The 25,242-nt window shown below is 39.5% G+C and overlaps 1 protein-coding gene across 5 annotated transcripts in view; it reads right to left on the bottom strand.

The window, feature by feature from the left end:
- The window catches only part of FILIP1 (filamin A interacting protein 1), a 602,420-nt gene that overhangs the window by 88,120 nt on the left and 489,058 nt on the right, over positions 1–25,242 (bottom strand). For 2 of the 5 annotated variants that reach the window (XM_069235664.1, XM_069235668.1), the window contains one exon: positions 14,592–15,977. The exons of 1 other annotated variant lie outside the window; for it this stretch is intronic. In XM_069235664.1, the coding sequence (XP_069091765.1) occupies positions 15,771–15,977 (207 nt within the window). In that variant the 3' untranslated portion in view covers positions 14,592–15,770. Of the gene's footprint in view, positions 1–14,591; positions 15,978–25,242 lie in introns of those variants that run through there. 2 more of the 5 variants (XM_069235665.1, XM_069235666.1) reach the window with 2 other exon arrangements.

Below are 25,242 nucleotides of genomic sequence, written 5' to 3'. Positions count from 1 at the left end.
ACTTCATAATTCAAGTTCTACTAATTGGATTTTTGTCATTTTGGTCTTGTATTTATTAAATCAAGTTTTAGTTTTCTAACTCTGTGTAGGGTCCTTTTTGTGTGGAGATTTCACTGTTTTACTGTTTGAAGTGTTGCACAAATACATTACACAATGCCTCCAGGTTAAGCGTGAGTGTTCTGTGCCAAGCTACCAGGGGGTTGGGCACAGGTTAATTTGGGGTTTGCTTGTGCCTTGCCCTGATGAGGATTGTGGTTGCTGCTTGACCAGGGCTCACAACCAATAACCCTATTTCTAACAGTAAGCAATGAAGGCATAAGGGAAGGCAAAAGGGATGTTAAATGTGGGCTTCTTCTTTCTTCACAAGCCATACTTTGGAAGGACCATTTTCCTGAAAGAACAGGCAGATCTACTATTACAAGTACACCTATCCAGGTTTGCTTCTCCAGTTTTTGCTGTCTGAAAATGCAAAAAACAAGATAGCCTTTACCTTTCTTTCTTGATATATTTTATATAAGTAGGTTTGGGCTTGAGAAGGAGTTGGCACAATTGATTTGGCCCCTGATATTCATTTTTGCCCCCTTTGTTGCTTTTTTTAGTAGGATTTCTCATAGATTTGGTTTCAGGAAGGCTCATGCTGGCCATTTCCTCAACCCCGATTCAAAATTATTTTGGTGCCTTGCTTAACAACCTTAGTTTTGTCTCTCGCTATCATCAAGAACCATGAAGACTGCCAAGGAGGTGTTTGCCTTTGTGTTTTTTTCCATTACTTGTGGCCAACTATCGAGACAATTGATACTTTACCTGTGTGTATTAAAGTGCAGGGTGGCAATGTTACTGGCACGCAAGAAGGAAATGAGAAAGCCCTGCCCTGTCTTCTTGACAGTATCATTGCATCCCTGTTTTGTACAGAAAAATTTTATAGAAGATAGCTGATACCGGAAAGATCTCTTACACCTTCCCCTTCAATTGCTTTACTACAAGTATTTCAAGACAATTTGAACAGCCTTCATAATGACCAATAAAATAATCTTGAAAACATGGAATGTTTTGTTAACCTCTGCAATGATGATTGTTTTTCAGAAATGTCTTTGCTGTCTACACATTAAGAAAGTTATGTTTGCACATGACAAAAAATCCTAGTATTGTGTATGTCATAAGGGGTATCCTGCATTATTTTTATTAAGTCTTCATCTTTCCCTACTGTGTGTACAGTTGTTAATTTGCCCTCACCATATCTCCCACTGCACCTATGTTTATCTGCATTGTTAATTAACATATTGTAAATAATAAGTATTATACAAAGGCTGATGCACTTTCTTTTTGAACTTTTAGTACAATTGTGCTGAAAAATAGATATGTGCAGTTGCTGGAATCCTAAAGTATGAAACATTCTCTCAAAAAGGTCTTAATCAGTAGGCTGTGTGGTGTGAAGACTTAATGAAAAAATACATCCTTTCCTTTATAGAGATTGTTTTATGACTTCTAAAAACATGGTATAAAGAACTTGGGGGCGAACTTCTATAATTCACAGCTTTTGACATTAGATGCTGCCATTTTACCCTTTTAAATACATTTGACAGGACCCTTGAATTCTTTCTCATTACATCATTCATCAGCAGCCTAATCTTGTAGCTGAAGAAGTGTGTGGTGTACTCCCATAACCTCACACAATGCAAAGTGTAAGATTATTTATTGTGGCCTAAACACAACAGGCCCGTTGACCTTCAACTACAAGTTACAGAACTCCTGCAACACATTCATTCTAGAAACAAGTTGTGAGATCTATATCATTTTGTGACACACAGGGGTGCACAAGGCACATAGAACTGCAAGTCACTAGGTAATGAACACATGGATCATTTAAACAATAATCTACATAATACTCTATAAGAACAAAATGTTTAACATTTCACAAAACAATAAGATACAAGTACCAGCACACACAACACATCCACCCCCAATATAAACACAAAAAACAAAAGAAAAACATTTATTTCAACTTATCCTGTTACTGCAACTCATCCTGCTCACATGAATAATAACCCTTTTATTCATCTCATCATTTTCACAAACATAATCTTATAAGCATTTGGGTGGTTTCCTCACTTTGTCACTTTCCCTTTGAACACTGTCATTTTTCCACCTCCACTCAATCAATTGTCATCAGTACCATGCTGACATTCATCCACACCACTCTGACTTTCACCACCATTCTGTGAAACACTTCTTTATCAATTTCCTGCAGACCACCATCAAACACTAGAATCAACCTCAGCTTCAAACTTAACCTGATGCTGCAACTCTTACACTCACAGTACCACATTTAGATCTTTTGTCCTTAATATCACCCCCTTGCTCCTCTTCATCAGCTAAACTCTGTTACTTCTTATTCATCACCTCACCATTGTCACCATACCACCTGCTCAAATACACAGTAACCCCATTTCAGATTCCAGACCTGACCACCACTCAAGCGAACAGCATTATTCAACAATTATTTTACTTTACACAGATCTATGAACTGATTCTCTCTCTTGGAAACCTCCCACAGTGCTTTAATGTTGACCCACTGACCTACACAAATCCTAGCCTCCTTGGTTCCATGCTTGCTGTTATAATACTTTTTGATACCCTCATGAGTTTTTTAATATTAGCCTTCACCTTATCGAAATTTATATCCACACCACTTGACTCAACTTACCATTCCAGGCTGCACTTGAAAATCGTGTGGCATCATTCCTTGTGGTATTGTACATTCAAACCATTATAAACACCTGAGTTTCCCAATCACCATTTGAAAACACAGCTAATTTAATTGAGCCCTTGTGCACATGATTGACTTTCTCAATTTTTCCATTTTCACTGGGATTATAAAGGGATGTGGTCCTGTGTTTGACTCCAGTCATTTTAAAATACTTTTTAGCCTTGTTAGGCACAAATTGTAAGCCGTTATCACTAATCACTGGAACTGGTAATCCTTCAGCAGAAAACACTTAATCAATTCATTTAAAAACTGCCTCTGTTTCAACTACTTCCAAATGTTAAAGGCAGGCCAATGTGAAAAGATGTCCACCAAAGACACAGTGTATTTATGTTGTACAGGGAGTGCAGAATTATTATGCAAGTTGTATTTTTGAGGATTAATTTTATTATTGAACAACAACCATGTTCTCAATGAACCCAAAAAACTCATTAATATCAAAGCTGAATATTTTTGGAAGTAGTTTTTAGTTTGTTTTTAGTTTTAGCTATGTTAGGGGGATATCTGTGTGTGCAGGTGACTATTACTGTGCATAATTATTAGGCAACTTAACAAAAAACAAATATATACCCATTTCAATTATTTATTATTACCAGTGAAACCAATATAACATCTCAACATTCACAAATATACATTTCTGACATTCAAAAACAAAACAAAAACAAATCAGTGACCAATATAGCCACCTTTCTTTGCAAGGACACTCAAAAGCCTGCCATCCATGGATTCTGTCAGTGTTTTGATCTGTTCACCATCAACATTGCGTGCAGCAGCAACCACAGCCTCCCAGACACTGTTCAGAGAGGTTTACTGTTTTCCCTCCTTGTAAATCTCACATTTGATGATGGACCACAGGTTCTCAATGGGGTTCAGATCAGGTGAACAAGGAGGCCATGTCATTAGATTTCCTTCTTTTATACCCTTTCTTGCCAGCCACGCTGTGGAGTACTTGGACGCGTGTGATGGAGCATTGTCCTGCATGAGAATCATGTTTTTCTTGAAGGATGCAGACTTCTTCCTGTACCACTGCTTGAAGAAGGTGTCTTCCAGGAACTGGCAGTAGGACTGGGAGTTGAGCTTGACTCCATCCTCAACCCGAAAAGGCCCCACAAGCTCATCTTTGATGATACCAGCCCAAACCAGTACTCCACCTCCACCTTGCTTGCGTCTGAGTCGGACTGGAGCTCTCTGCCCTTTACCAATCCAGCCACAGGCCCATCCATCTGGCCCATCAAGACTCACTCTCATTTCATCAGTCCATAAAACCTTAGAAAAATCAGTCTTGAGATATTTCTTGGCCCAGTCTTGACGTTTCAGCTTGTGTGTCTTGTTCAGTGGTGGTCGTCTTTCAGCCTTTCTTACCTTGGCCATGTCTCTGAGTATTGCACACCTTGTGCTTTTGGGCACTCCAGTGATGTTGCAGCTCTGAAATATGGCCAAACTGGTGGCAAGTGGCATCGTGGCAGCTGCACGCTTGACTTTTCTCAGTTCATGGGCAGTTATTTTGCGCCTTGGTTTTTCCACACGCTTCTTGCGACCCTGTTGACTATTTTGAATGAAACGCTTGATTGTTCGATGATCACGCTTCAGAAGCTTTGCAATTTTAAGAGTGCTGCATCCCTCTGCAAGATATCTCACTATTTTGGACTTTTCTGAGCCTGTCAAGTCCTTCTTTTGACCCATTTTGCCAAAGGAAAGGAAGTTGCCTAATAATTATGCACACCTGATATAGGGTGTTGATGCCATTAGACCACACCCCTTCTCATTACAGAGATGCACATCACCTAATATGCTTAATTGGTAGTAGGCTTTCGAGCCTATACAGCTTGGAGTAAGACAACATGCATAAAGAGGATGATGTGGTCAAAATACTAATTTGCCTAATAATTCTGCACTCCCTGTATATGTTGTGGCCCTTGCAATGGTTTTCCTAGGGTTGCTCAGTAACACCAAGTCTCCCATAAAAGGACTACAAGTTTTCATAATTATATCCGACTTCACATACTGGAAAAAATCTCTAACCACTCTTTCTGAGCCAATGTCTATACTAGGCCATCAAAACACTCCTTTTGGTGCGCACAATACCAGTTTGGTAGCACAATGCTCCTGAGTTTGACTAATAATAACAAACTTCAGTTTGTCAGATGGAACCACTCTTTTACCTCTCTTCACAATACCATCCAACACAGACAATTTTTTTCTGACCTCCAGAAAAGGTTTCAAGCCATCAACTAGAATCTATGTCTCTGGACATCCAGACCCTGGTCACATTTCCTCAACTGAACCAAAATTAGGAATTGCTGGAATTTTTAATTCCACCTTCAGAATTGGAGGAAATGAATAATTATGAGCTACTTATGTAACTTGAAATTGCTAATAAATTCCGCCACTCTGTTGGCAGAATTAATTCACACTGTACTTGGTTTTTAACAGGAATGAAACAGGAATCCCTAAACACAGAGGGACTGTTCCCTCTTCCAGCCCTATTTAAACTACCGCAGGGCAGTGTATACCCCTCGTGCTCTTACATAAGTATCCACTTTTGACGCATTTACGCATCGTAGCAAAACAGGATTTAACTCTGGACCCCAATCTCATTTGGATTAAATATTTGCCACAAATGTTTGCCCTCATCTAATGTATCACTGGAATCTTGGAAGTGACAATTGTTCCTATGATACCATAACAAAGCCTTGAAAAAGCCCCAGGTTTTCAACCATGTAAAAGGCAAATCACGTGTCGGCTATATGTCACTGGAAGCAACCATGAAATATTGGGATTAAAAGTCGCAAGAATTAATATAATTGTGCCATAAAAATCAACAAAATGGCAATTTGAATACTATTTTAGGTGGATCCATAGTTTTATCTCTACGATCTATTTACTTTGAGGCGTAAAGGTCCAAACCTCAATCTGGAATTCACCTGCCCCAATGAATAGGTATTATATAACAGGCAGACAGTTCCAGACCTATCAAACATACTACTCCTAATTAATGCAGTTTCATATTCCTCCCATAACTCATCCTTGCATTACCTCAAATACAAAGGCATTTTTGATAAACGATATGCCACCACATTATCCTTTCCAAGTACATGCTAAATGTGAAATCCTGTAATCTCCTGGAAAATCTAGTGGTATGTACAGAAGCTTCGATCACACCCTTAGTAGATAACAACCTAACCAAGGCTTGTGGTTACTTCATGCCACAAATGGCTCTACCCATACAAAATAAACTATAATGCTTCAAACCACTAACATCCCTGTCTGGATGAAAGAGTATTTCTGTTCCAAAGGAGAGAGAGATAGTGAGGTGAAGACAATGGTTATTTCTTTCCCATCTCGTTCTTTCTGCATTAACACAGCACCCAAACCCTTTTCCACTTGCATCTTTAGTTACAAAACTGTGTACTGTAATATCTAAACCAGAAGGAGCAGAGGCACAAGAAATAGAACTCTTAATAAACTCAAAATCTCCAGGACATTGCACATCCCAATAAATTTGACCTTGTTTTTTAGAAGTTTTTTCATGTTGAATGTATTTTCAGCAACATTGCACTTACACCTAGAGTAAAATTCAGCAAGGCCCAAAAGAGACCTCACATCTTCCTTGCTGGATAGTGCAAGAGTCTCCTTAACAGTCTCTACTAAAGATGGTTTCGGTTTAAAGCCTTCCTCACATAAAACATGTCCTTGATAGGTAGTTGGATTTTCAGCTAAAAAAATGCTTAGAGTGTCCTACTGTAAGAAAAGGATTATGAAGAAGTTTGAGAGCTTTTTCTAACAGTAAATTGTGCTCCTTCACCTCTTTACCAAAAAGTCAACCTGCAACACAGTGGGCCTTCAACTTGTCCAAATAACTTGCTCATCAACGCTCAAAGAAAGTTGCTGTAGATGCAAACACCAACTGCATGCGCTTGAACTGACACCACCTGTTTTAGATGATAAACGCTGTAAGCTTCCTACTCTCTTGTTACAAGAGGATTTGATGGTACATAAGAAGACAAATCAATGTTAAAAAATCACTTAGCTCCTCTAATCAAACTTACATTTCTGTAATCTTAGGCAAAGAAAATTGGTCAACACATATATTATTATTTGAATGGTACTTATCAATGGATAAACAGACTTTGCCATGTGTCTTGCATGCCACGACTACAGGAGAAACCCACTCAGAGGACTCCCCCAGTTCAACTATATTATTATTTACCAACCTCATTAACTCCTTAGAGACCTCTCCTCTGTCTGAAATAGGAACATTATGCATCTTATGAATTTAAAGGAAACCATAGTTTTCTGTAATATTTTGCACTCAAATTCAACTAATCTTCACACAGCACCACTCAATAACTTAGGGAAATTCTCCAGTACTCCTTTTCTGAATTCTCCCCCTCCATCCAAAATCAAACTCTTGTTTACTGTGGAGATCCTGAATGATATGCAGCTCTCATGCCAACCTAAAACTGAAGGTTCTTTCCTGGCTACATGTAGTTTTCCCACACATTTCCTGTTCTTGAGTCTGTAAAAAAAGGTCTGAAATCTAGAAAGTCATTTTTTTCCTCTGCCATTGCCTTCAGGAGAAACATCAGGTTCTTGCAAAACAGTACCAATTTCACCCACAGACTTGTCCTTCCATGCTGATTCATTAATTATGGTATATGAAGATCCAGAATCAGCATACACATTAAACTGATTCTCACCAATACTCATTGCACATAGGGTTCCTGTGTATACTTCCACTACTGGAGCCATTAAACAGACCACTCACTTTGGAAATACACTTGACCTCAAGTTTTACTTCTTCAAAGACAAACAGTACAATTCTTTAACTCAGGCTTACTACTGGAATGTTCAACAAGTTTAACCTTTACTTTTTTATTGCAAACCTTCACAAAATGTCCTTTGATCCCACAACCAGCACACTTCTGTTCGAGGGCAGGACAACTCTAGGCAGATTTCAAATAAGTCAGAGTAATTGGAGTACTTTTGGTAATTCTGTGTTATTTGCTCATGTAATTAAGAGTAATTTGGGTGGACACAAATCCTGCAGGAAGGGCACATTTAGTGAGTGTGAGTGGCTGCTCCTGCTGCTGTTTATGTTCTGTTGCATTTAGTGCTATTTCCTTTGTGCAAAATGCTTCCTCGGGTCCACTTTGGACATGAGGATGCATTTTACACTAAGATACTAGGTAAATTCTAGGAATAAGTTGGGTGAATATCCTACTCCAAGTGCATATTTAGTGAGCACTCGCTATTCATGTTCTGCTGCATTTAGGGCTGTTTTTTATGCATCAATGCATCGATTTTGGACACGAGGGGGGCATTTGTGCACTAAGAAAGTAGCACTTAATGCCGAATTACTCTTCTCGCATAAATCTGTGTAAGTTCCTAGAATTTTTGGGTAATTATGCTTGATTACACTACATGAAATTACAAGAGCTACACTCTAACTGTGCCAAATGAGTTTTCCTATCGCATCTTTAACAACTTAAACTTAAATCAGGTTTGGTGTCTTCCTTGTTATCCTCTCTACCTCTTACTTTTGCCACAACCATGGAATATGAAACACAATTCTTTGCTTCTTCCAATACTGACTTTGCAGATCTACCAGATAATTCCAAATTCCACTTTACTTACACTAGCTAAAATGTCCTTGAGAGTTGAATCACCATTGATCCATTTTCCTTCCTGTATACTGTAATCATATGAGTGCATGACAATCTGATTTCTATTTACTTCCTCCTGCAGATTATCAAAACAGCAATCTAGTGACAATGTATCTATTGCCCCAGTGTATTCATCAATGATCTCTCTCTTTTCTTGTTATCTTTGGAAAAACATACACCTAGTTATTCCAGGACATACATAAGGCGAAAAACCATTTTTTAAATCCGTAATAACCCTAGCAAATGCACTGCTGTCCCTTTCACCACCTAATCATTGTATTATATGCTTTTAAACCAGCAGGTCACACTGAATGAAGTTAAATCCTTTTCTTGTGTTCCACTGTTGTCACAGGTGTCAAATAATTCTAGCCAATCTCATACCTGGTTCATTGCCAGCTGCTCAAAATTTCAAAATGGCTGAGATGGCAAAATTGGAAAGTTGTCCGAAGCCTTGACAAAAGTGTTTTTTTTATATCTTCTTCACCAAAGGAAAGTACTAGACTAGGTCACTGTTCACAACTTAAGCACTGCACACTAAAACAAAGTGCAGCAAAGAATGCTGCAAATGAAGCAAACAGAACAAAAATTATTGGTGTCAATACTGCAACTGCAGAAAATGAGGCTAGTAAAACTTAAACATAGGACTGAATTGATATCATGAAATACACAAAATCATCACAAATGCTAACCCAAGAAGGAGAAGGAAAAAATAATTTTCCCAATAGAGCTGACAGGAGTATACAACATGCATAAACCTTTGAATGATAGACTGACACTGCACCCAGTTCGGCTTTACTGTAAAACAATGTTCTGGAGATTCAATGAGAATAGACTGAAATCCACTTGAAAATATTCTTACACAATTAAATGCAGTGGGGAATCAATACCGTACAGACAGCACTGACGGAAGGACACCTAACATGACTAGCATGTGCTTCACCAAACGGTAGAAAATCATCCCTCTAAAGATGGTGCTAATGTGGGGTTATGTAGAGTGACCTGCAGGGCACCTGATGAAGTGCCTCTGGTGTTGCGTAATCTGAGAAGAAATCCATGTTGGTGGAACACGTCACTGTTGGTGCACCATTGCACACAATCCCACAATTTGCAGACAAAACAGTCTCCTGATGCACCTCCAAAGAATGACAGAAACGGCAGTCATCCACATAGAGGACGTAGAAGAAAACGGCTCTCCAGCCACTCCAAATAGGCAGGAAACCCCAAAAGACATGCTGATGCAGGAATAAGTCATCAAGATAAATACAGATGAGGGCTTATCACAACTGGTTTGGATCTACAAAGTCAAAATTTGTGATGTACCCTAAAAACCTCACACAACACAAAGTCTAAGATCATTTATTGTGACCCAAACACAGCAGGCACTTCCTCTTCCAAGCACCAGTTGCAGAAGTCCTGCAACACATCCCAGAATCAAATTATAATATTTATAACATTTACTATGCACAGGAGTGCACGCATCACCGAAAAGTGTGTGTCTCTAAGTAATGAACACATGGCACATATAAACAACCTAAAACAATTCTAGATTTAAACGATTTACATACCAGGTGGATCCTAAGTGTTTTTATGATCTTATGATACATCGCTGCAACATGTTATTTTTTCATTGTTTCTTTTGGTTTGGGTAGCTGCTATGTCTATATAGTTTATTAAATCAATGTAATCAATATTTAGATCTTTGGTTAATTTAGAACAGGAGTCCAAGACCATTAAGCTCTCCTTTATGGGATGAAGTTGCCTTGTTGTTCCCATCTTCCTGTCCTTTGAAACACGTATTGTTTACTTATTTTGTAAGGTATTTCTCAGAATACAGATGCTGTAAAAACAGATTGTGCATCGTACATCAATAGTGTCAGCAAGGTTGTATTTTTTATATGTAACAAAAAAAAGACCTCCAAGCCCTATTACACTTCTGAGTCCCAAGGTCCATTTGTGGTTGTCTGGAAGTTGCTGGGCCTTTATGAGTCCAAAGTTAGAGTTCTTAGAAGCAGTGCTACATCAGCCACCTTCACTAATTACACTATAATATTGTAGAGAAGTGAGGGGTTCCTTTTCAAGAGACTTTATGTATACACATGCCTTTAGCAATATCACAGGGCAGGAATAAATAGGAGGTGCTGAAACGTTCCTTATTAGCTTTATCATAGCAACAACTTTTCTACAGAAGAGGAGAACCACTGGAACAATGTTGTGCTCTTGAACACAGGGTTCCCACACTTCTAAGCAAAATAAAAAAAAAATCGAAAAACACATTGTTTATGTTTTGACTATTTTTCACGAAGAAAAAAACTTTCAGGGAGTCCTGTTAATCTTGTGACCAAAGTCTCCTGGTAAATAACAGAAATACTTAGCCATGACTCTGAAAATAGCTCACGTTGTTGGCAATTCCATCCAGTGATTTCATCCTGTATTTACTGCCTGCTCCAGAGCCAAATAGCTGGAGCGGAACTTTATGTTTTAAATTAGATACAGTACTGGTCTCTTGTATTAAGGCTTGTCTCTTATTTTCTTTCTGCTCCTAGGGCACAACTCTATTAACGCATACCTCATACATACAGTGCCCTGGCACTATAAATTAACAAATGAGGGAAGGTTCAAAAGGGAAAAACGATTCTTAGCAGAATATCTAAGAGATCAGTTTAGCAAACAGCAGGGGAATCTGAAATGGTTTAAGCATCCAGTGAAACTAGAAATTATTTTCAGGTCTCTAAGATCAAGTGGGAGATTTTTCCAACTTTTGAGAGTAGCACAGAGGCAGAAGTCGTAGCCACTGAGCATGGATTTTCTAAATTGAGGCATGACAATTGAAATTGCAATGGAGAATCAGAGTCTTAAAAGGTTTCTGTTGCTAAATTCGCCTGCTGATGAAAACTGGACTTTTGTTATAAAAAACACGATGTTGAACAGAGAAGTTTTTGAAAACTTTACCTTTTCGGTAGGGAGCCATTGAAGAGCATATGGACGTGAGTACATAGGAGAGAAGCTCCTCAGGCCAAAATAAATCAAGAATCGAAATTTCAAATTATCTGGCATCAACGGGTTACATAAAGAGGCACCTTCATTAACACAGTGTTGCAACAGTCCAGTTTAGACCTAATAACTAATAGGTTATTTTCTAAACATGGAAGGAAGATAAGGGATATTTTGCATTACTTTTAACAGGAGGGAGTAAGGGTCAGATTTACGTAAAGTGGCACTACACCCAGTGCAGCACTACTTTTCTTACGCCCCTTAGCTCCCCCCTACCGCCACCATGGCGCAGGGTAGTGGGCAATAGCGTCAACATTTTTGACGCTATTGATGTCCTGTTCAGGGTTAGCACCAATATTTTGGGGCTAACCCTGAACAGTACATAGGGGGCCATTGTAACTGATGGTGTGCCCCCTCTTAAGACCAGCTCTAAGCAGGTGTTAAAAGTAGCTGCAAAAAATGGCACAGTGAAATCTGTTAGATTTCTGTAGGGAAACACCCTGTTTGCATACATTATGCATGGCACATGCATAATGTGGTGCAAAGAGTTGCAAATGGGCGCAATGCATGCATTGTGCCACTTTGTAAATATGGTGCAGCCATTTTTGAAGCCTAACGTCACATTAGCATCAAAGAAAATGACGCTAATGTGGGGCTAGAGCTTCTTAAATCTGGGCCTAAGTCTATTGACATGTGTCTAGGAGCTGAGGTGGATGTTAAATGTGACCGCCCACACCCCGGCAGTTTACATGCATTAATCACAGATACAGGAAGGAGGCCAAGATCAAACAGCCATCAATCATCTGACCAAGAGGCAGTGTAATTACCAAACCGTAAAATCTCCAATCTCATGAGGGCATTAGCTGGGCATGAAAGTGCCAGCTTTGGATTTCAAATAGACAAGTAAGAACAGCTTTCTTTCAAGAGGAAGGTATGAAACCTTCAGAGAGCGATTCCTGAGATATTCAAAAAGGCAGTCTCTTCCAAACTTGTCTCAAATCTTCACAGAAATTCCGATACACAGCTAACAGCAGAGAATAGATTGGATACATCAACTGCCAGGCACCTGAACAACAGTGGAGAGGAAGGTGTCAACGATGCCCAGGGTTTTATCTTGAAATTAGGACGATAGACTGGAGAAGAGTTCTTAAAAATAGAAGAAGAATCAACTGCAATGCCCTAAGAGAGCTGAAGATGCATAAAATCTACTTCGGCTGATTGGGTACATGAGAGATGCAAAGCTGGTAGAAACCAGCTTGCATGATCATCGCTCGTTTTTTTGTAGATTTTTCAATTGGCTGGTGCAGAGGCATTTGACAGATGCCAAGATGTTCACAAAGTTTAAACTGTTTTTTTACCTCTCTCAGCTGATGAGAAAAACAGTCAGAAATGGAGATGGTCTGCAGGGCTGGAGCTTTTTAAAGGGCTGTGGTTAGCCAAAGGAGATTGTTTTTGTCAACCCCTAGACATTTCCACTGAGAAATCTTGGAACACAGAGTGAAGAGCCTTGTCTTCAGCACAATGTTCACAGCTGGCATTCTAAACACCCGCCTATAAGCAAGGAAGATGGTATTATTCGGGGGGGCTACTTAGCACAAAGCTTCATTCTTCACTCATATCAGGACTTCCTACCTCTGCCAGGCTCTTGCCATTCTGGTATTCAGGATGCTCCAAGAGATTGTCATCATCTCACAGTAGCCACAGGACTCTCAATTTTTTAGCAGTCTTTCTCTTTCCACAATCTGTTGCACTCCATCACAAGAGAGGACCTGAGTGCTGAACAGCGCCTATTGCCAAAAAGGATCCCCAGCTATGATATACAGTTCACAAGGACTTTTTCCTAGCTATTCTGCCCAAAGAATGTTTTCAGGGTATATTCAATCTAGCTTCACATCCTTCTGATGCAGTTAAAAAAGTACTATTAAATATGATAAAAAATAACACACCGATTATTCAGGTGCTGGGAGTGTAGCGACAGGACTATGAAAATAACTACCCCCAATAAAAAAACATACTGATTCATATGAAAATGGTTCTGCTGTTTCTAAAGACAACTATGAGATATGACTCTGTAGGAAAAAATAAAAGTATAACATTCTTAACTTTAGCTTCATCCTCTGGATGCAGATGGCACTGGTGGAATTCATCAGTGCTGCTGATTGCTTCTTTTTTACTTCTTGAAATAGTCAGCTTTATATCCCATAGCAGGCTATACCGGCCTTTAAAGGCCTGCTCCAGAGTTATAACAAGGGAATGGGCATTTAATGGCCAATAAAGCCCACTATAAGGCTATAGGATTATTCCAGCCCATGAAGAGCCTCCCAATTGAAATAAAGAGTCCAGGGATACAGACGCACATGATTTACAACCCCTCCAACCTTCAAGCCTTGACTGCCTTTCACAGCTCTTGCTGGTTGTGCCTAACAGTTGCTTAGGAGCACACACAGCAAGAGCTAGAATGGTGGGCAGGAATCGGCTCCATTCTCCCTGAGCGAGGGAGACTGGAGCTGAGCAGTATGCTTCCTCCCCGCCTTTAGAGTCTCCAGTGACACTGAGTGCAACAGGAGGAGGGCAACAGGAGGAGGCTCTCACATCATCATGTGCCACATAGCCCGTGGATTGAAGGGGAAGGAGGAGTTAGAGGTTGTGGATTGGGACATTGGAAAGTTGACAGCAGCTGGCCTCTACAAGTGTTTATAGATAGTTGCTGTTGCATTGCCTTTAATGGATCAATGTCGGTCAACATTCCAATTTTCTAATGGTAGGTATAATTATTTCCTGTTGGGCACGTAAATATATCAATCTGATGAAGCTAGCTAAGACTTACAAGCTGTAAAACCCTGTGCCTAAATACAGACTCGTCCTGCCCTGGTGACCTCGTAGCGAATTCAAAGTCTGAACGTACAGTAACGTGTTCTGCGTGATGGGCAATTTCACCAAGGCAATAAGCGAAACATGGCCTCTCTCAAGAGTGAGGCCTGCAGTGAAAGACGAGTGGCACTTCACTGCTACAGGTTTCACTGCTGAGCTTTTTCCAGCAGAGGCACTAGTTCACGTCCGCACTCGAAAGAGGGCTCGTTTCTCTCGTAATTGGGGGAACCGATAGTCCAGAACAGTGCACCCAATACCGTTACGGTTACCATTATACCTCGTGGCTCTGAGCGTTACGAACAATCCTGAGATAATGAACTTTTCATTACGTTTTTTTTCCAATGAACTCAGCAATTGCATTTTAACAGTGAGTAGCTAAGGTGCCAGCCACAAGGAATGATCAAAACGCTTCTGTTTATCTGAGCTGCCGATCTCTTTCACCTCCGTCTGCGTTAAGTTTGTTGGCTGTCCTGTGATCCGTTAATCTCTATTTTACCCTCAGTTGTTATTTGGGCCTAGTGGGCACAAACGAACTCTGAATATACACAAAAGGCCTCATCAAAACCTAAATTCACTCCTCAAAGTGTGAAACTCTGTACCCATTTAATAGATGGCTGCTTATTTGTGATGAGTTGTAGACGAATTATACAGTAATATATTTATATTGTGCTTTCTGCCGTTAGCGTGTTGAATATTTATTTCCTGTGCTATGAATAAGATGCAGCCCCAAGTGAAAGCCATTACAAACTCTTTAAACACTGATAAGTAGCAAGCCTTTTTTCAGGAATTTCATTTCCATTCTGAAAAAAAGGCGTCTTTAAATTGTTCAGTGTATTCATAAATTATCTTATTTGGGTTAGCATTGCTTACAAATATTAATCCTGCCCAATTTTCTGCCCACACACTAACATGCTAAAAAAAAACTAAATGCCTGGAAAAAAGCTACGAACAAATCTGTCCACAACGTAAAACCAAAAAATCTTAGATCTCCATACCAGAAAGAAATGGTAACCTGGTCATCCTATTGTTTTAACAAATACTTTTATAAGACACAGGAGAACACGATTCTTTAAAGGGGTTACATCCCCTTACCCTCAGGCGCATACTCTTTAAACAACCACTTCAAAAATGAATTATGACTCAGACCAAATTCTTAATTAAATATTTATTTTTCTGTTGCTGAACCAAATTTGTTTCGGTTATTAGAGGATATTTACATAGACAACAGCAGCATGTAAGACTGCTCCCTGGCAGTGTTTTCACTTAAATAGAACATAATAAGGAAACCATTTATTTCCAGTATGGATTGGAAATCTTTCAACAAATTAATGGTTGAGGCAGATGGGGATTAGTTTGTTATTCTTGAAATGACAGCTGGAGTGATTGGAATTAGTGGATCATTGGAACACTGCCCAGTAACAGTCAGGGGCCAATGTCCGTGGTAGCAGCAGCACCTGCACATACCCCTGAGGATAACCTCAGCCCTTCCCACCACTGAGAGAGGTGGAGCTGCTGGCTGAGGATTTCTTCAGTTCTATTTTCATAGACTGACTCTCGGCGCGAGTCTCATATTTTGTCAGGTTTCCAGCTCCAGAGGCTGCCATTATTGGCTTTCCTGCTTTCATACCTTTTGCCATGGGAATGCGAGAAGGTGTGGTGCGCTGGGAGGACCCATCTTGTGCAGTCTGTAAAGGAAAGATGAAATACCTGTCAGATGGGCAAAGATGGAGCGAGGGATCCACATTAATGTCAATCAATGTAAACCATATTGTAATCTACAGTATAGACACCCTGGTCTACAGGAAGGAGGTTAAGAAGCAATTTGATGAAACCTCTTTGCATGTGTCCAATGCCACACCTGAAGTAAAACATTGCTGACAAAGGCCCTAAACCACAAATACATGTCAGTCAGTAAGATGTTCAGGAGAATATCTGATTCAGACAAACCTACGCACAGAAGAAGGCTTGTAAATAGGGCCCAATATGTTTAAGGATCAGTTAAAAATGAACTGTTTGTAGTATTGATACTACTCGTGATTTTATACTTTACAATAAAGAACGCTGCTATTTCAATGAAAGATAAATGTACATCTTATGGAGTAACATCAGTAACGGCTCGTGTATTAGACATTTACATAGGCTTCATGGCTAGTACAGATTCGAGTTTAGTGCTCTACTGAATATGCATTGAGGTTCTCACTATCGTGGACAAAAGTATTCTGTCTGTGAAGTTGATTAGTCTCAGCAAATGTTAATTTCACAGGCCAGATGTTTCTAATAACCTCATCCACTCTCTCAAATATAGGACATAATTACCCAGAAGCCATTACATCATGCAATGCCACTAGTCTGAATAACACTACATAGATAAAACTACATAGATGAGTGTTAATGGTAGGGTAAAGTTTATGGTGAGGGGTAGTGTTAGGTTTGACAATAGTGCTAGGGTTAGGCTAAGGTTTAAGGTTAAGCGTACTGTTAGTGTAAGGAATAGGTTAAGGGTAGGGCTGGGATAGCCTCTGTGTGAAGATAAGGTTAAGCTTAGAGGTCTGGATAGATTATAATTTAGGACTAGTTTTACAATTAGATGTAGTATTAGACTAGTAGTATTAGACTTAGGCAATAAACCTAGATTTCGTACATTTAGAAATGAGACACATGAGAGGTAACTGTATGATTGCCTCGCGTTGCATTTACAGAGGAGAAGGTAGTGCAGCTTTGGCCCTCGTGCTCTGTGCCTGGTGATGACTTTGCTCTGGCTCTGCCCAGCAAGTGCCAGCATTCCATGGTCACACCAGCTGGAGGAGTATCCCATTGGTGGTGAGACCTTCATGCTGACCCCTTTCTCTACCCTGTCTCAAAGTAGTTTCAGTGCCTTACTTAACAGATTCTGAATCATTCAGTGTGTTCAATCAAGAACTGCCAATATTGCCAAGGAGGCATTTTCTGCTGTTTGTGGTGTTTTCCTCCTGACTTGGATCTTCCTAGGGAGACACATGCCATGTTTTTACATTTATAATGAGTGTAGAGTGGCACTGTGTTTACTGGGAGGAGTCACCCTCTCCCCAGGCAATCTGAATGTTGGCAGCATCCATTCCTTGATAGGCTTAGGTTTAGTGTTAGGCTTAGGATGATGCATAGAATTAGAGTGAGGGTTAGTATATGAGCTAGTGCTGGGCTAAGGGTTACATTTGGAAGTTACGCTCAGGGTTAGGGCAATGTGCATTGTTCCGTTTAGGATGTTCTGTTGGTGTATTGGTGTTAACGTAGTTGCTAGTGAATTATTTAATATAACCATTGTAGTCACCGAACACAATCTGGAACAAATACATTGCACAGTTGAACTTTATACCAATGTAAGCGGACAAGAACGGGTAAAGAGCAGAAAGCTTACAATTTCTCAAATGCACAGTTCCATTCCCAGGGGAACAGTGGCATTAATGACTGACTCAAAATACAAATTTCTTCGTGGCAAACACTACTACATTTGAAGTGCCCATTATATTCTGCTCCATATAATGCAGATGAAATTGCTTTCACTACAGTTTGTGCTACTGAGGTTTAATTAAGTAGATATGGGTATCAATAAATATTTTCATTTGATGAACTGTGGCCAACATCTATTTAATTAAGCTGTACAATTGTGTTATCTGCTGAGTAAATTCGTATTTTGAATCATTCATCTAACTCTTTTCAAGAAGAGGACTCCTCCAGGCTCTGGGGTTGATTCACAAAAGGATTTATGTGTAACAGAAGTAGTAATAAAGTACTGCTTTATGTATTCTTACATGTGTTGTGAATCAGACCTGAAACGTCCAACTCCCTATTCGTAAAAGTGCAAAGACAGCACATCCCTTTCTATTTGTACTAATTATATATGACTATGACTCACATGTTCCCATCTTATTAGCATTGTTAATGTTTTGAGACCAGTTTACAAAGGCATGTACTAGTACGTAAAAGAGTACCATTATAGTACTCTTTTATGTACTCCTTCATGCCGTTGTGAATCGGCACATAGTGCTTGCACTGTAGCACATCCTGAGCAAGTATCACAAAAAGGATTGTTCAAAATGATGTATGTTAATCAAGAGCTCACAACAATGAGTACAAGCTCTGAATGTTGTTACAAAAGTATTACTAATGCGTATCAAAATAGCTTCAACTAAGCAGCTTTGAAATCACAGATGTCTTTGTTCTTCATCAAGGAGACATGATGACTATTTCAATGTTCTTTATTAACATAGTAAATACCAGAAACCATCTGGCATTTACTGGCATTCTAGAGTCTGATTTTATTTCTGTGAATGTTTACCTGCATCTGTTCTTAAAATAGACAGTTAGAAGTGCAGGTAATCTCTAACCCAGCGTTACGGCCTCAAATTGATAAGTACCAGCGCTCTTCCATACCAGCGCTCTTCCATTGATAATAATGGATCCTTGCTGAGAAGTATTGGTACTCTCCCTAGCAAATAAAATAAGACTGGGTACTCAGATCCTGACAGTATCTTTCCAATTAAAGGAGTTTGCAATGGTAAGTTTGTGAACTTTAAAAAATGCTTTATCATGGAAGTATGTATTTTGTGATCTGTATGTGTTATGGCAAGGATTGACGGAAGCAAATTCAGATAGACCACACCTGAACTTGTCCTAGGTGTCTTTGGAGGTAAACCTCTGATGATCTCTCTTCTCAATGGAAGGAGAGAACTAAACCCAGTACCTCCAGTGGGCAGTTCTGGGCTCCTGCTTGGCAGGTGTCCTATACGGGCTAGTTCCGGAGAGGTTGAGGTTCACTGCAAGTATTCTTAAACCACCCCAGCAATACTATAGCTGCAGAGCAAGGAAAGCTTGCAAAGTCCCCAAACACAGCATTAATAGAGCACTGCCCCAAAAATTCCGAATCAGGTGGCATGTGGATTCCATCATAAATGTCAATGGAAAGGCAATATTCCAGAATGGGCATGGACCAAGAATGGGCTTGGTCCAAGAGAGCCATGAGACATGATCAGAGAACATTATGAACATATTGTTCACCCCTGACTTTCTTTTAATTTTGGACCTGTCATTTTTTTGAGCTCAGCTTTTTACATGGTATTTATGTTTATTATTATTTAATTAAAAAAATGCCCAAACAACGCAGAAAAACAAAAATTAAAAAGGCCATTCTTCGTAAGGAACATGGCTACAAATACACAATTCACCCTTGTCTAGGAGAGACATCAAGGATTAGAATAAAAATTAAGTTTAGGTATGCCATGAAAAACATCTAAGTACTGACCCCCAATAAAACGGCAGACTTTTGATGCTAATGTGTTTTTTAGTTAGGGTTAGACATGTGGTGATTCTCGAAAAGTACCATGTGCTATGGTGCCATCCCTTATAATTCTTATATTCTGTACATTCATGTTCAAAACCTTTTTCCTGATATCTGTGATAATACTTTTATAATTATTCTGCATTAAAATCACCTTTAATAAAGCCTTGAAAAACAGTATGGATGTCATGTGTCTGTGTACTTGGGTGAAAGTGTGCCTTTAACTTGCAACAATAAATCACAATGCCTACAAGCTAGGGTTTTTTCTTTTATGAGCCTAACATGCATTCTCTCCAGGTTCTTTGTAAGAGTTGGTTGGACATTATTGATATTGACCCGCTCAAATATACTGACTCAGATAACTAAAGAAAGAAACGTGAGGTCTTCTGGATTTTCTTTTTGAACACAGTGGAGAGAGGTTTGAATGATAGAAATCCATTGGAGAATGCGTTCTAGCTAGCTGTAATAACTGACTCGTGTCCATGTAATCGACTTTGTGAGGACAGTGACTTATGTATGGTGGTTATTCTTTTCCATTCCTAATTGACTATCTTGATTTGAAATAGTCAATAAATATTTAATATATTTTCTGGACCTGAGTTCCCTCTACCTTTATCGTTATTGGTTTCTTGTCTTTATTCATATATCTTTTGAACATTTATAACATGGCTGCCTCAACATCTGTTCCGTCCTTTAGGGGTTGTTTGAATTATGGGCTATAGAACCATATCTGGCCCTTAGTTTCTATGTTAGTTCTCGTGGAGTGAGGCTGTTTGAGTTGATTATAAATTTACCCTTTTTTCATAATTGGTGTAGTTATTGGGAATGACTTCTAGGACTGGGGTCCTGGTTAGCAGGATCCTAGTGAACACAGTCAAACACACTGACAACAGGCAGAAAGTGGGTGCAACCTTGCCATGAAAGAGGGTACTTTCCTACAGTGTGGGGCTTTATAATGCAAGTAATGTGATAAGAGGAAAAGCTATTCACTGCTTGCCAAGAAAGAAGTTAATGAAAGCCATCTACTTTCTAGATTGTTATGTTTTGAATCATTCCTGGTGATAAAATGTGATTTAAAATAGCCATGGCAAACGCAGAAGGGGGGAATCATCAATAACAATTTCTATTAAGGGTGTCTGGTGATGTTTATTCTTAGTTCAATGTCTCTAGTAACCAGCATATTAACAACCAACGTTTGAACATTTTTTATTTCAGTATGACATATTTTCTGACTGAATTATGTATCATCCTCTAACTGAAAGAAATGCTAAACTTTATTTCACAAATTGTTTGTAACTGGTTTTGGTATTTTATTTCCTGTATGATGGTGCTCCACACATAGAATGTTTTTTTCCGCAGTGTTAATCCATGTGTACATTTAAGGTATTAAACAAAGCAATGCTTCTGTTTAAACCCTTTTAACCCTTTATGAAATATGCCTTTCCTAAACAAGTCGCTGTCATAAAGATTAATTTCATTACTCTATGGAATTTGTCTAAAATACAAGAATGACTGAGTGGTCTCCTAAAGAATTCTTCTTAGAATAACTTGAAATCCCATAAACAGAAAATGTCTGTTTTGGGCTTTAATGTTTCGAAAGCGCTTGAAAAGAAAAAGTTTCATAGCCTTCCACTACATAGATTATTCATTCATGGGGATTTATATTGCAGCACATTTGCCTTTTCTACATGGTCACCCCAGATTTGTTGCCTTCTTCATTTTATGCTTGCTTTAGGACTCTGTGCCCTTTATCACTGCTATGGTAGTAAAGTGTATGTTCTTCGTCTCTGAAACGTGCTGCTCACTGAAACTCCCTATTTGGCCTATTTAACTTTATTATAAGTCCATTGTGATTAATGCCTAAAGTGCACCAATGGCATGGAAAGTTAAATGTGATAATGGGGCTGCATTTTATGTTTACACCACCTGCATAGGTGGCATAAAATATATTTCTGCCAGGAGCACCACTGTGCTCTGGATAAGCTTTGGTTTAAATGCACTACAGTGACACATAGCAAGCAGGGAAACATTAATTTGCCATGTAGGAAATGTTTATATAATCATAAGTCACCACTAGAGTGTGCCTCTAATCGTACAGGGCAGGGTACTAATATATAAAAATAGGGTATATTACATATTTGGTTTAGTGTGCCCTCACAGTTAAATAAAAACTAAAAGCTATTTCATTCTATAAGACTTACTAGACTTGTCTCTAAATAGACTGAAGTGGGATTTAAATCTTTGTTTTCCAGATGTTTCTGGAGCTGCTGTTCAAAGGTTAAATTGCTAGCCTACAGTTTACCCACCTTAGGGACACAAAAAGCAGAAAGACTCCTGACTCAAAAAGATGCCCAGGCCCTGCAGGAGGCCTGGTTTGAGAGAGAATTCGTGATAAGAAGCTGCCCTGAGGAGGTATGGACTGAAGGACTGAGCAGGAGAAGCTTTATCAGCAATTGGAGACTAAGGCCTCGATTTAGATTTTGGCCAACCAAAATCGCAGTCCGCTTGCATTATTTAGAGATGGACAGACCTTCAGTAATTGATTGACTGAACCCCCGTTACCTCCATCAACAGCATACTTCTTCCGATGAACTGATGGAGTAAGGGTCAATTGAGGAAAGTCATCACACCACATGCCCTAATGAGGGTGGATGGTGCAGTACTTTTTTTTTCTTTTACCTTACGCTTGACAAACCTGGTGGTGAAGGACAAGCAAAAGTATAATGACCCACACTCCCTGGGGGTCTTTAGTTTTGGAAATTTGTTTTTGAAAAACAAGAAAATGTTAAAAGTCTGGCGAACAGCCGTCAAAACTAGTGGCAGCCCTCCCCCAAACGTTTAGTACATTGAAAGGAACCAAATTGATTCCGGTTCCTTTCAATGCACAGGGATGAAAGTTGGGCTGATGGTGATCTCTAAATCTGTTCTCCTTCACCATGACAAAATTTACAGTCTGATTTTTTTGAATAGCCAAAAGTAGTAAACTTACTTAAAAGTGTAAGAGTAAATTACATATTTAAATGAGCTTAGGAAATAGCCTCTGCAGTTTGCGAATAGCTACCATTCCCTTCAATGTGGTGGAGGCATGTAAGTTACGCTTTTGAAGTAAATTTACACTTGGATTTTGTGAATAGCCAAAAAGAAGTATATTCAGTCAAAAGTGTAAATTACTCAAATGTGCAAGTTTTTCTCGTGATTCAGGTCCATTCCATTTACACAGTAGTGGTCTTTATTTCAACACTATACACTTGGAAACCCACCTGCTTTGTATGTTTCCACTATTTACAATAATTGCTAACAATATGTTCTTTAGGGATTTCTCTCTGGCAACTAAAACCTTCATGTCACATTAGAGACCAATCAATGTTTAGAGAGGGCATATTACAAAGCATAGTTATCCATATGCTATTAAATCTGCTAAAATGTACTATTGGAAAAACAAGGAAAAGATTTTTAAATACCAAAAATATATGGGCCTCCAAAGCGCTTTTCCCTGCCTACTAAAGTCTCAAAATTCTGAAAAGCTGGGGATTTTGTTGACAGATGGTTCTTTGCATGCAGCACTCCAAAGACACAGGAAGGCAACTAGACTCGAACTTTGAGGGGCTAAGACTCTGAATGTTAGACGAGGAGCCATCTTCATATTCAGAGTCACAATTACTAGAGGGGTCTACCTCCACTGTTAAATACTGCACTGTTACTCCTATTACTCCTTGAGTAATATGTCCGGCAGGTTGTGTTATTTGTTGATCCTGCTTCTGGGAGAACTTATCATATAGTGTCTTCTAAAGCACACTGGATCCAGCTAAATAGCGATTAATACACCTTTTATAAGACATCTGTAATAACGTTCCACTCCCACCAGATGTTTTGGAAAACTGGTGTCAGTGGTGCAGTTTCAGAACATTTCTAAGTAATTTTCAGGTCATACCACGTTTACTAGAATTTTATACTGCTATTTTGTTTGATAGGATATTAGTGCATGAGATAACTCTGAGGCTGCAATAGGAAGGTTACCTCATGTCCAAGCTCTATGACACAAAGAATGCTGAACCTGTATTTCTTGGTACGTGATAACCCTAAGTTTCATCTCTCATCAATTTCTCTTGATTTTGATATGCTGTGGTACTTCAATAGCATGAAGTGCAAATCATATTTCAATCAATCAGTCAGGTATTTGTAGAGCGTGGCTTGCCAACTGTAAGGGTATCCATATTGAAATAGGTCAAAGTTGAAAACCCTGGTTTTGAGCCCTTTCCTGAATTCAGTCAGCGAAGGGGCAGTACAGAAGAGGAGGGGGTTCCAGGCCTTGGCAGCAAGATGGGAGAAGGAGTGTCCTCCGGCACGGCAGCAGCATGTGCAAAGGATCTGTGCGAGAGCCAGGTGGGTGGAGAAGAGGTTCCAGGGCAGGTGGTAGAACTGCAGGTGCTGGTTTAGGTTTGCAGGTCCTTGGTGATGGAGGGCTTTGCAAGCGTGGGCGAGGAGCTTGAAGTGTTGAAGTGGCATCTCTTCTGGACTAGAATCCAGTGGAGGTCTTTCAGGTGCTGGGAGAAGAGGGCTCTCTTGGGCAGGTCAAGAACCAGTCTGGCAGTAGTGTTTTGTATTGTTTGGAGCCTTTGCATGAGTTTGGTGGTAGTGTCTGCCTAGAGTGCATTGCTGTAGTGGTGCCGGCTGGTAATGAGAGCATAAGTAACTGTCTTTCTTGTGTTGATGGGGAGCCACTTGAAACATTTTCTGAGCATGCGAAGTGTGTGGAAGCAGGCTGAAGCAACAGAGTTGACCTGGCGTCTCAAGGAGAGTTCGCAGTCGCATCGTACGGCTGCCCAAAAGACATGGAAGAAACAGTTAGAACACACACTAACAGAGAAAGAATGGGGGTATAAATTTCACTGCACACTCGCGGCCGCAACCAGCACTGTGGGAAGAGAAGCCATGATCAAGGTCACAAATTACTGGTACTACACGCCTGCCAGGATCGCTTACTTGGTAACCGAATAAGTACCTGGAGAGATGGAGGGGCTGGAACTCGCGCAGCACCCGTACATATCTCTTACAGAACTGCCCAAAGCTTTGGCTCTATTGCTCAGCAGTACTCAGTCACACCAACACAATATTTCACACACACATCTCCCCTTAATTACTTATAAAAATGATAGTGTCGAATTTTTCAAAAAAATATTTTAAATAATAATACCAACAAATGTAATTAATATGTTGCATTAATTTAATTATTTATTACACGTTAGGTTTGACGAGTTATTGTCCTGCAACTTTTAGTTTTTATTTCTCAGTCAATAGAAATGATTTTAGGTTAATTTATATTTTTATTTTCCATTAACATATTTTAATACTTTTTAAAATAATTATTAAAATATCTTATTTTCTCTTTACCGCAGGGAGATCTCCACCCCAGTGGCAGAGACCACACCGCCTGTGTGTGAAAAGTTATTAGTTGTATCTTTACACTTAAATCCTGTTCTAGCAGGCTCAACCCGTTTGAAGGGGTGGAGACATGTAAGTTTTAGTGAATTTGATGAGAGCTGGAAATTGATTGTGGCTTAGGCCCCGATTCTGAGTTTATGGGTGAGTTGCGATCCATGAACAAATGACCACAACCCCATGATTTCGTACCAACA

This window comes from Pleurodeles waltl, chromosome 5 (assembly GCF_031143425.1).
Source record: "Pleurodeles waltl isolate 20211129_DDA chromosome 5, aPleWal1.hap1.20221129, whole genome shotgun sequence".
NCBI classification, from domain to species: Eukaryota; Metazoa; Chordata; class Amphibia; order Caudata; family Salamandridae; genus Pleurodeles; species Pleurodeles waltl.
Note: the sequence above shows the minus strand (reverse complement) of the source record. Positions and strands in the feature narration are given on the sequence as shown.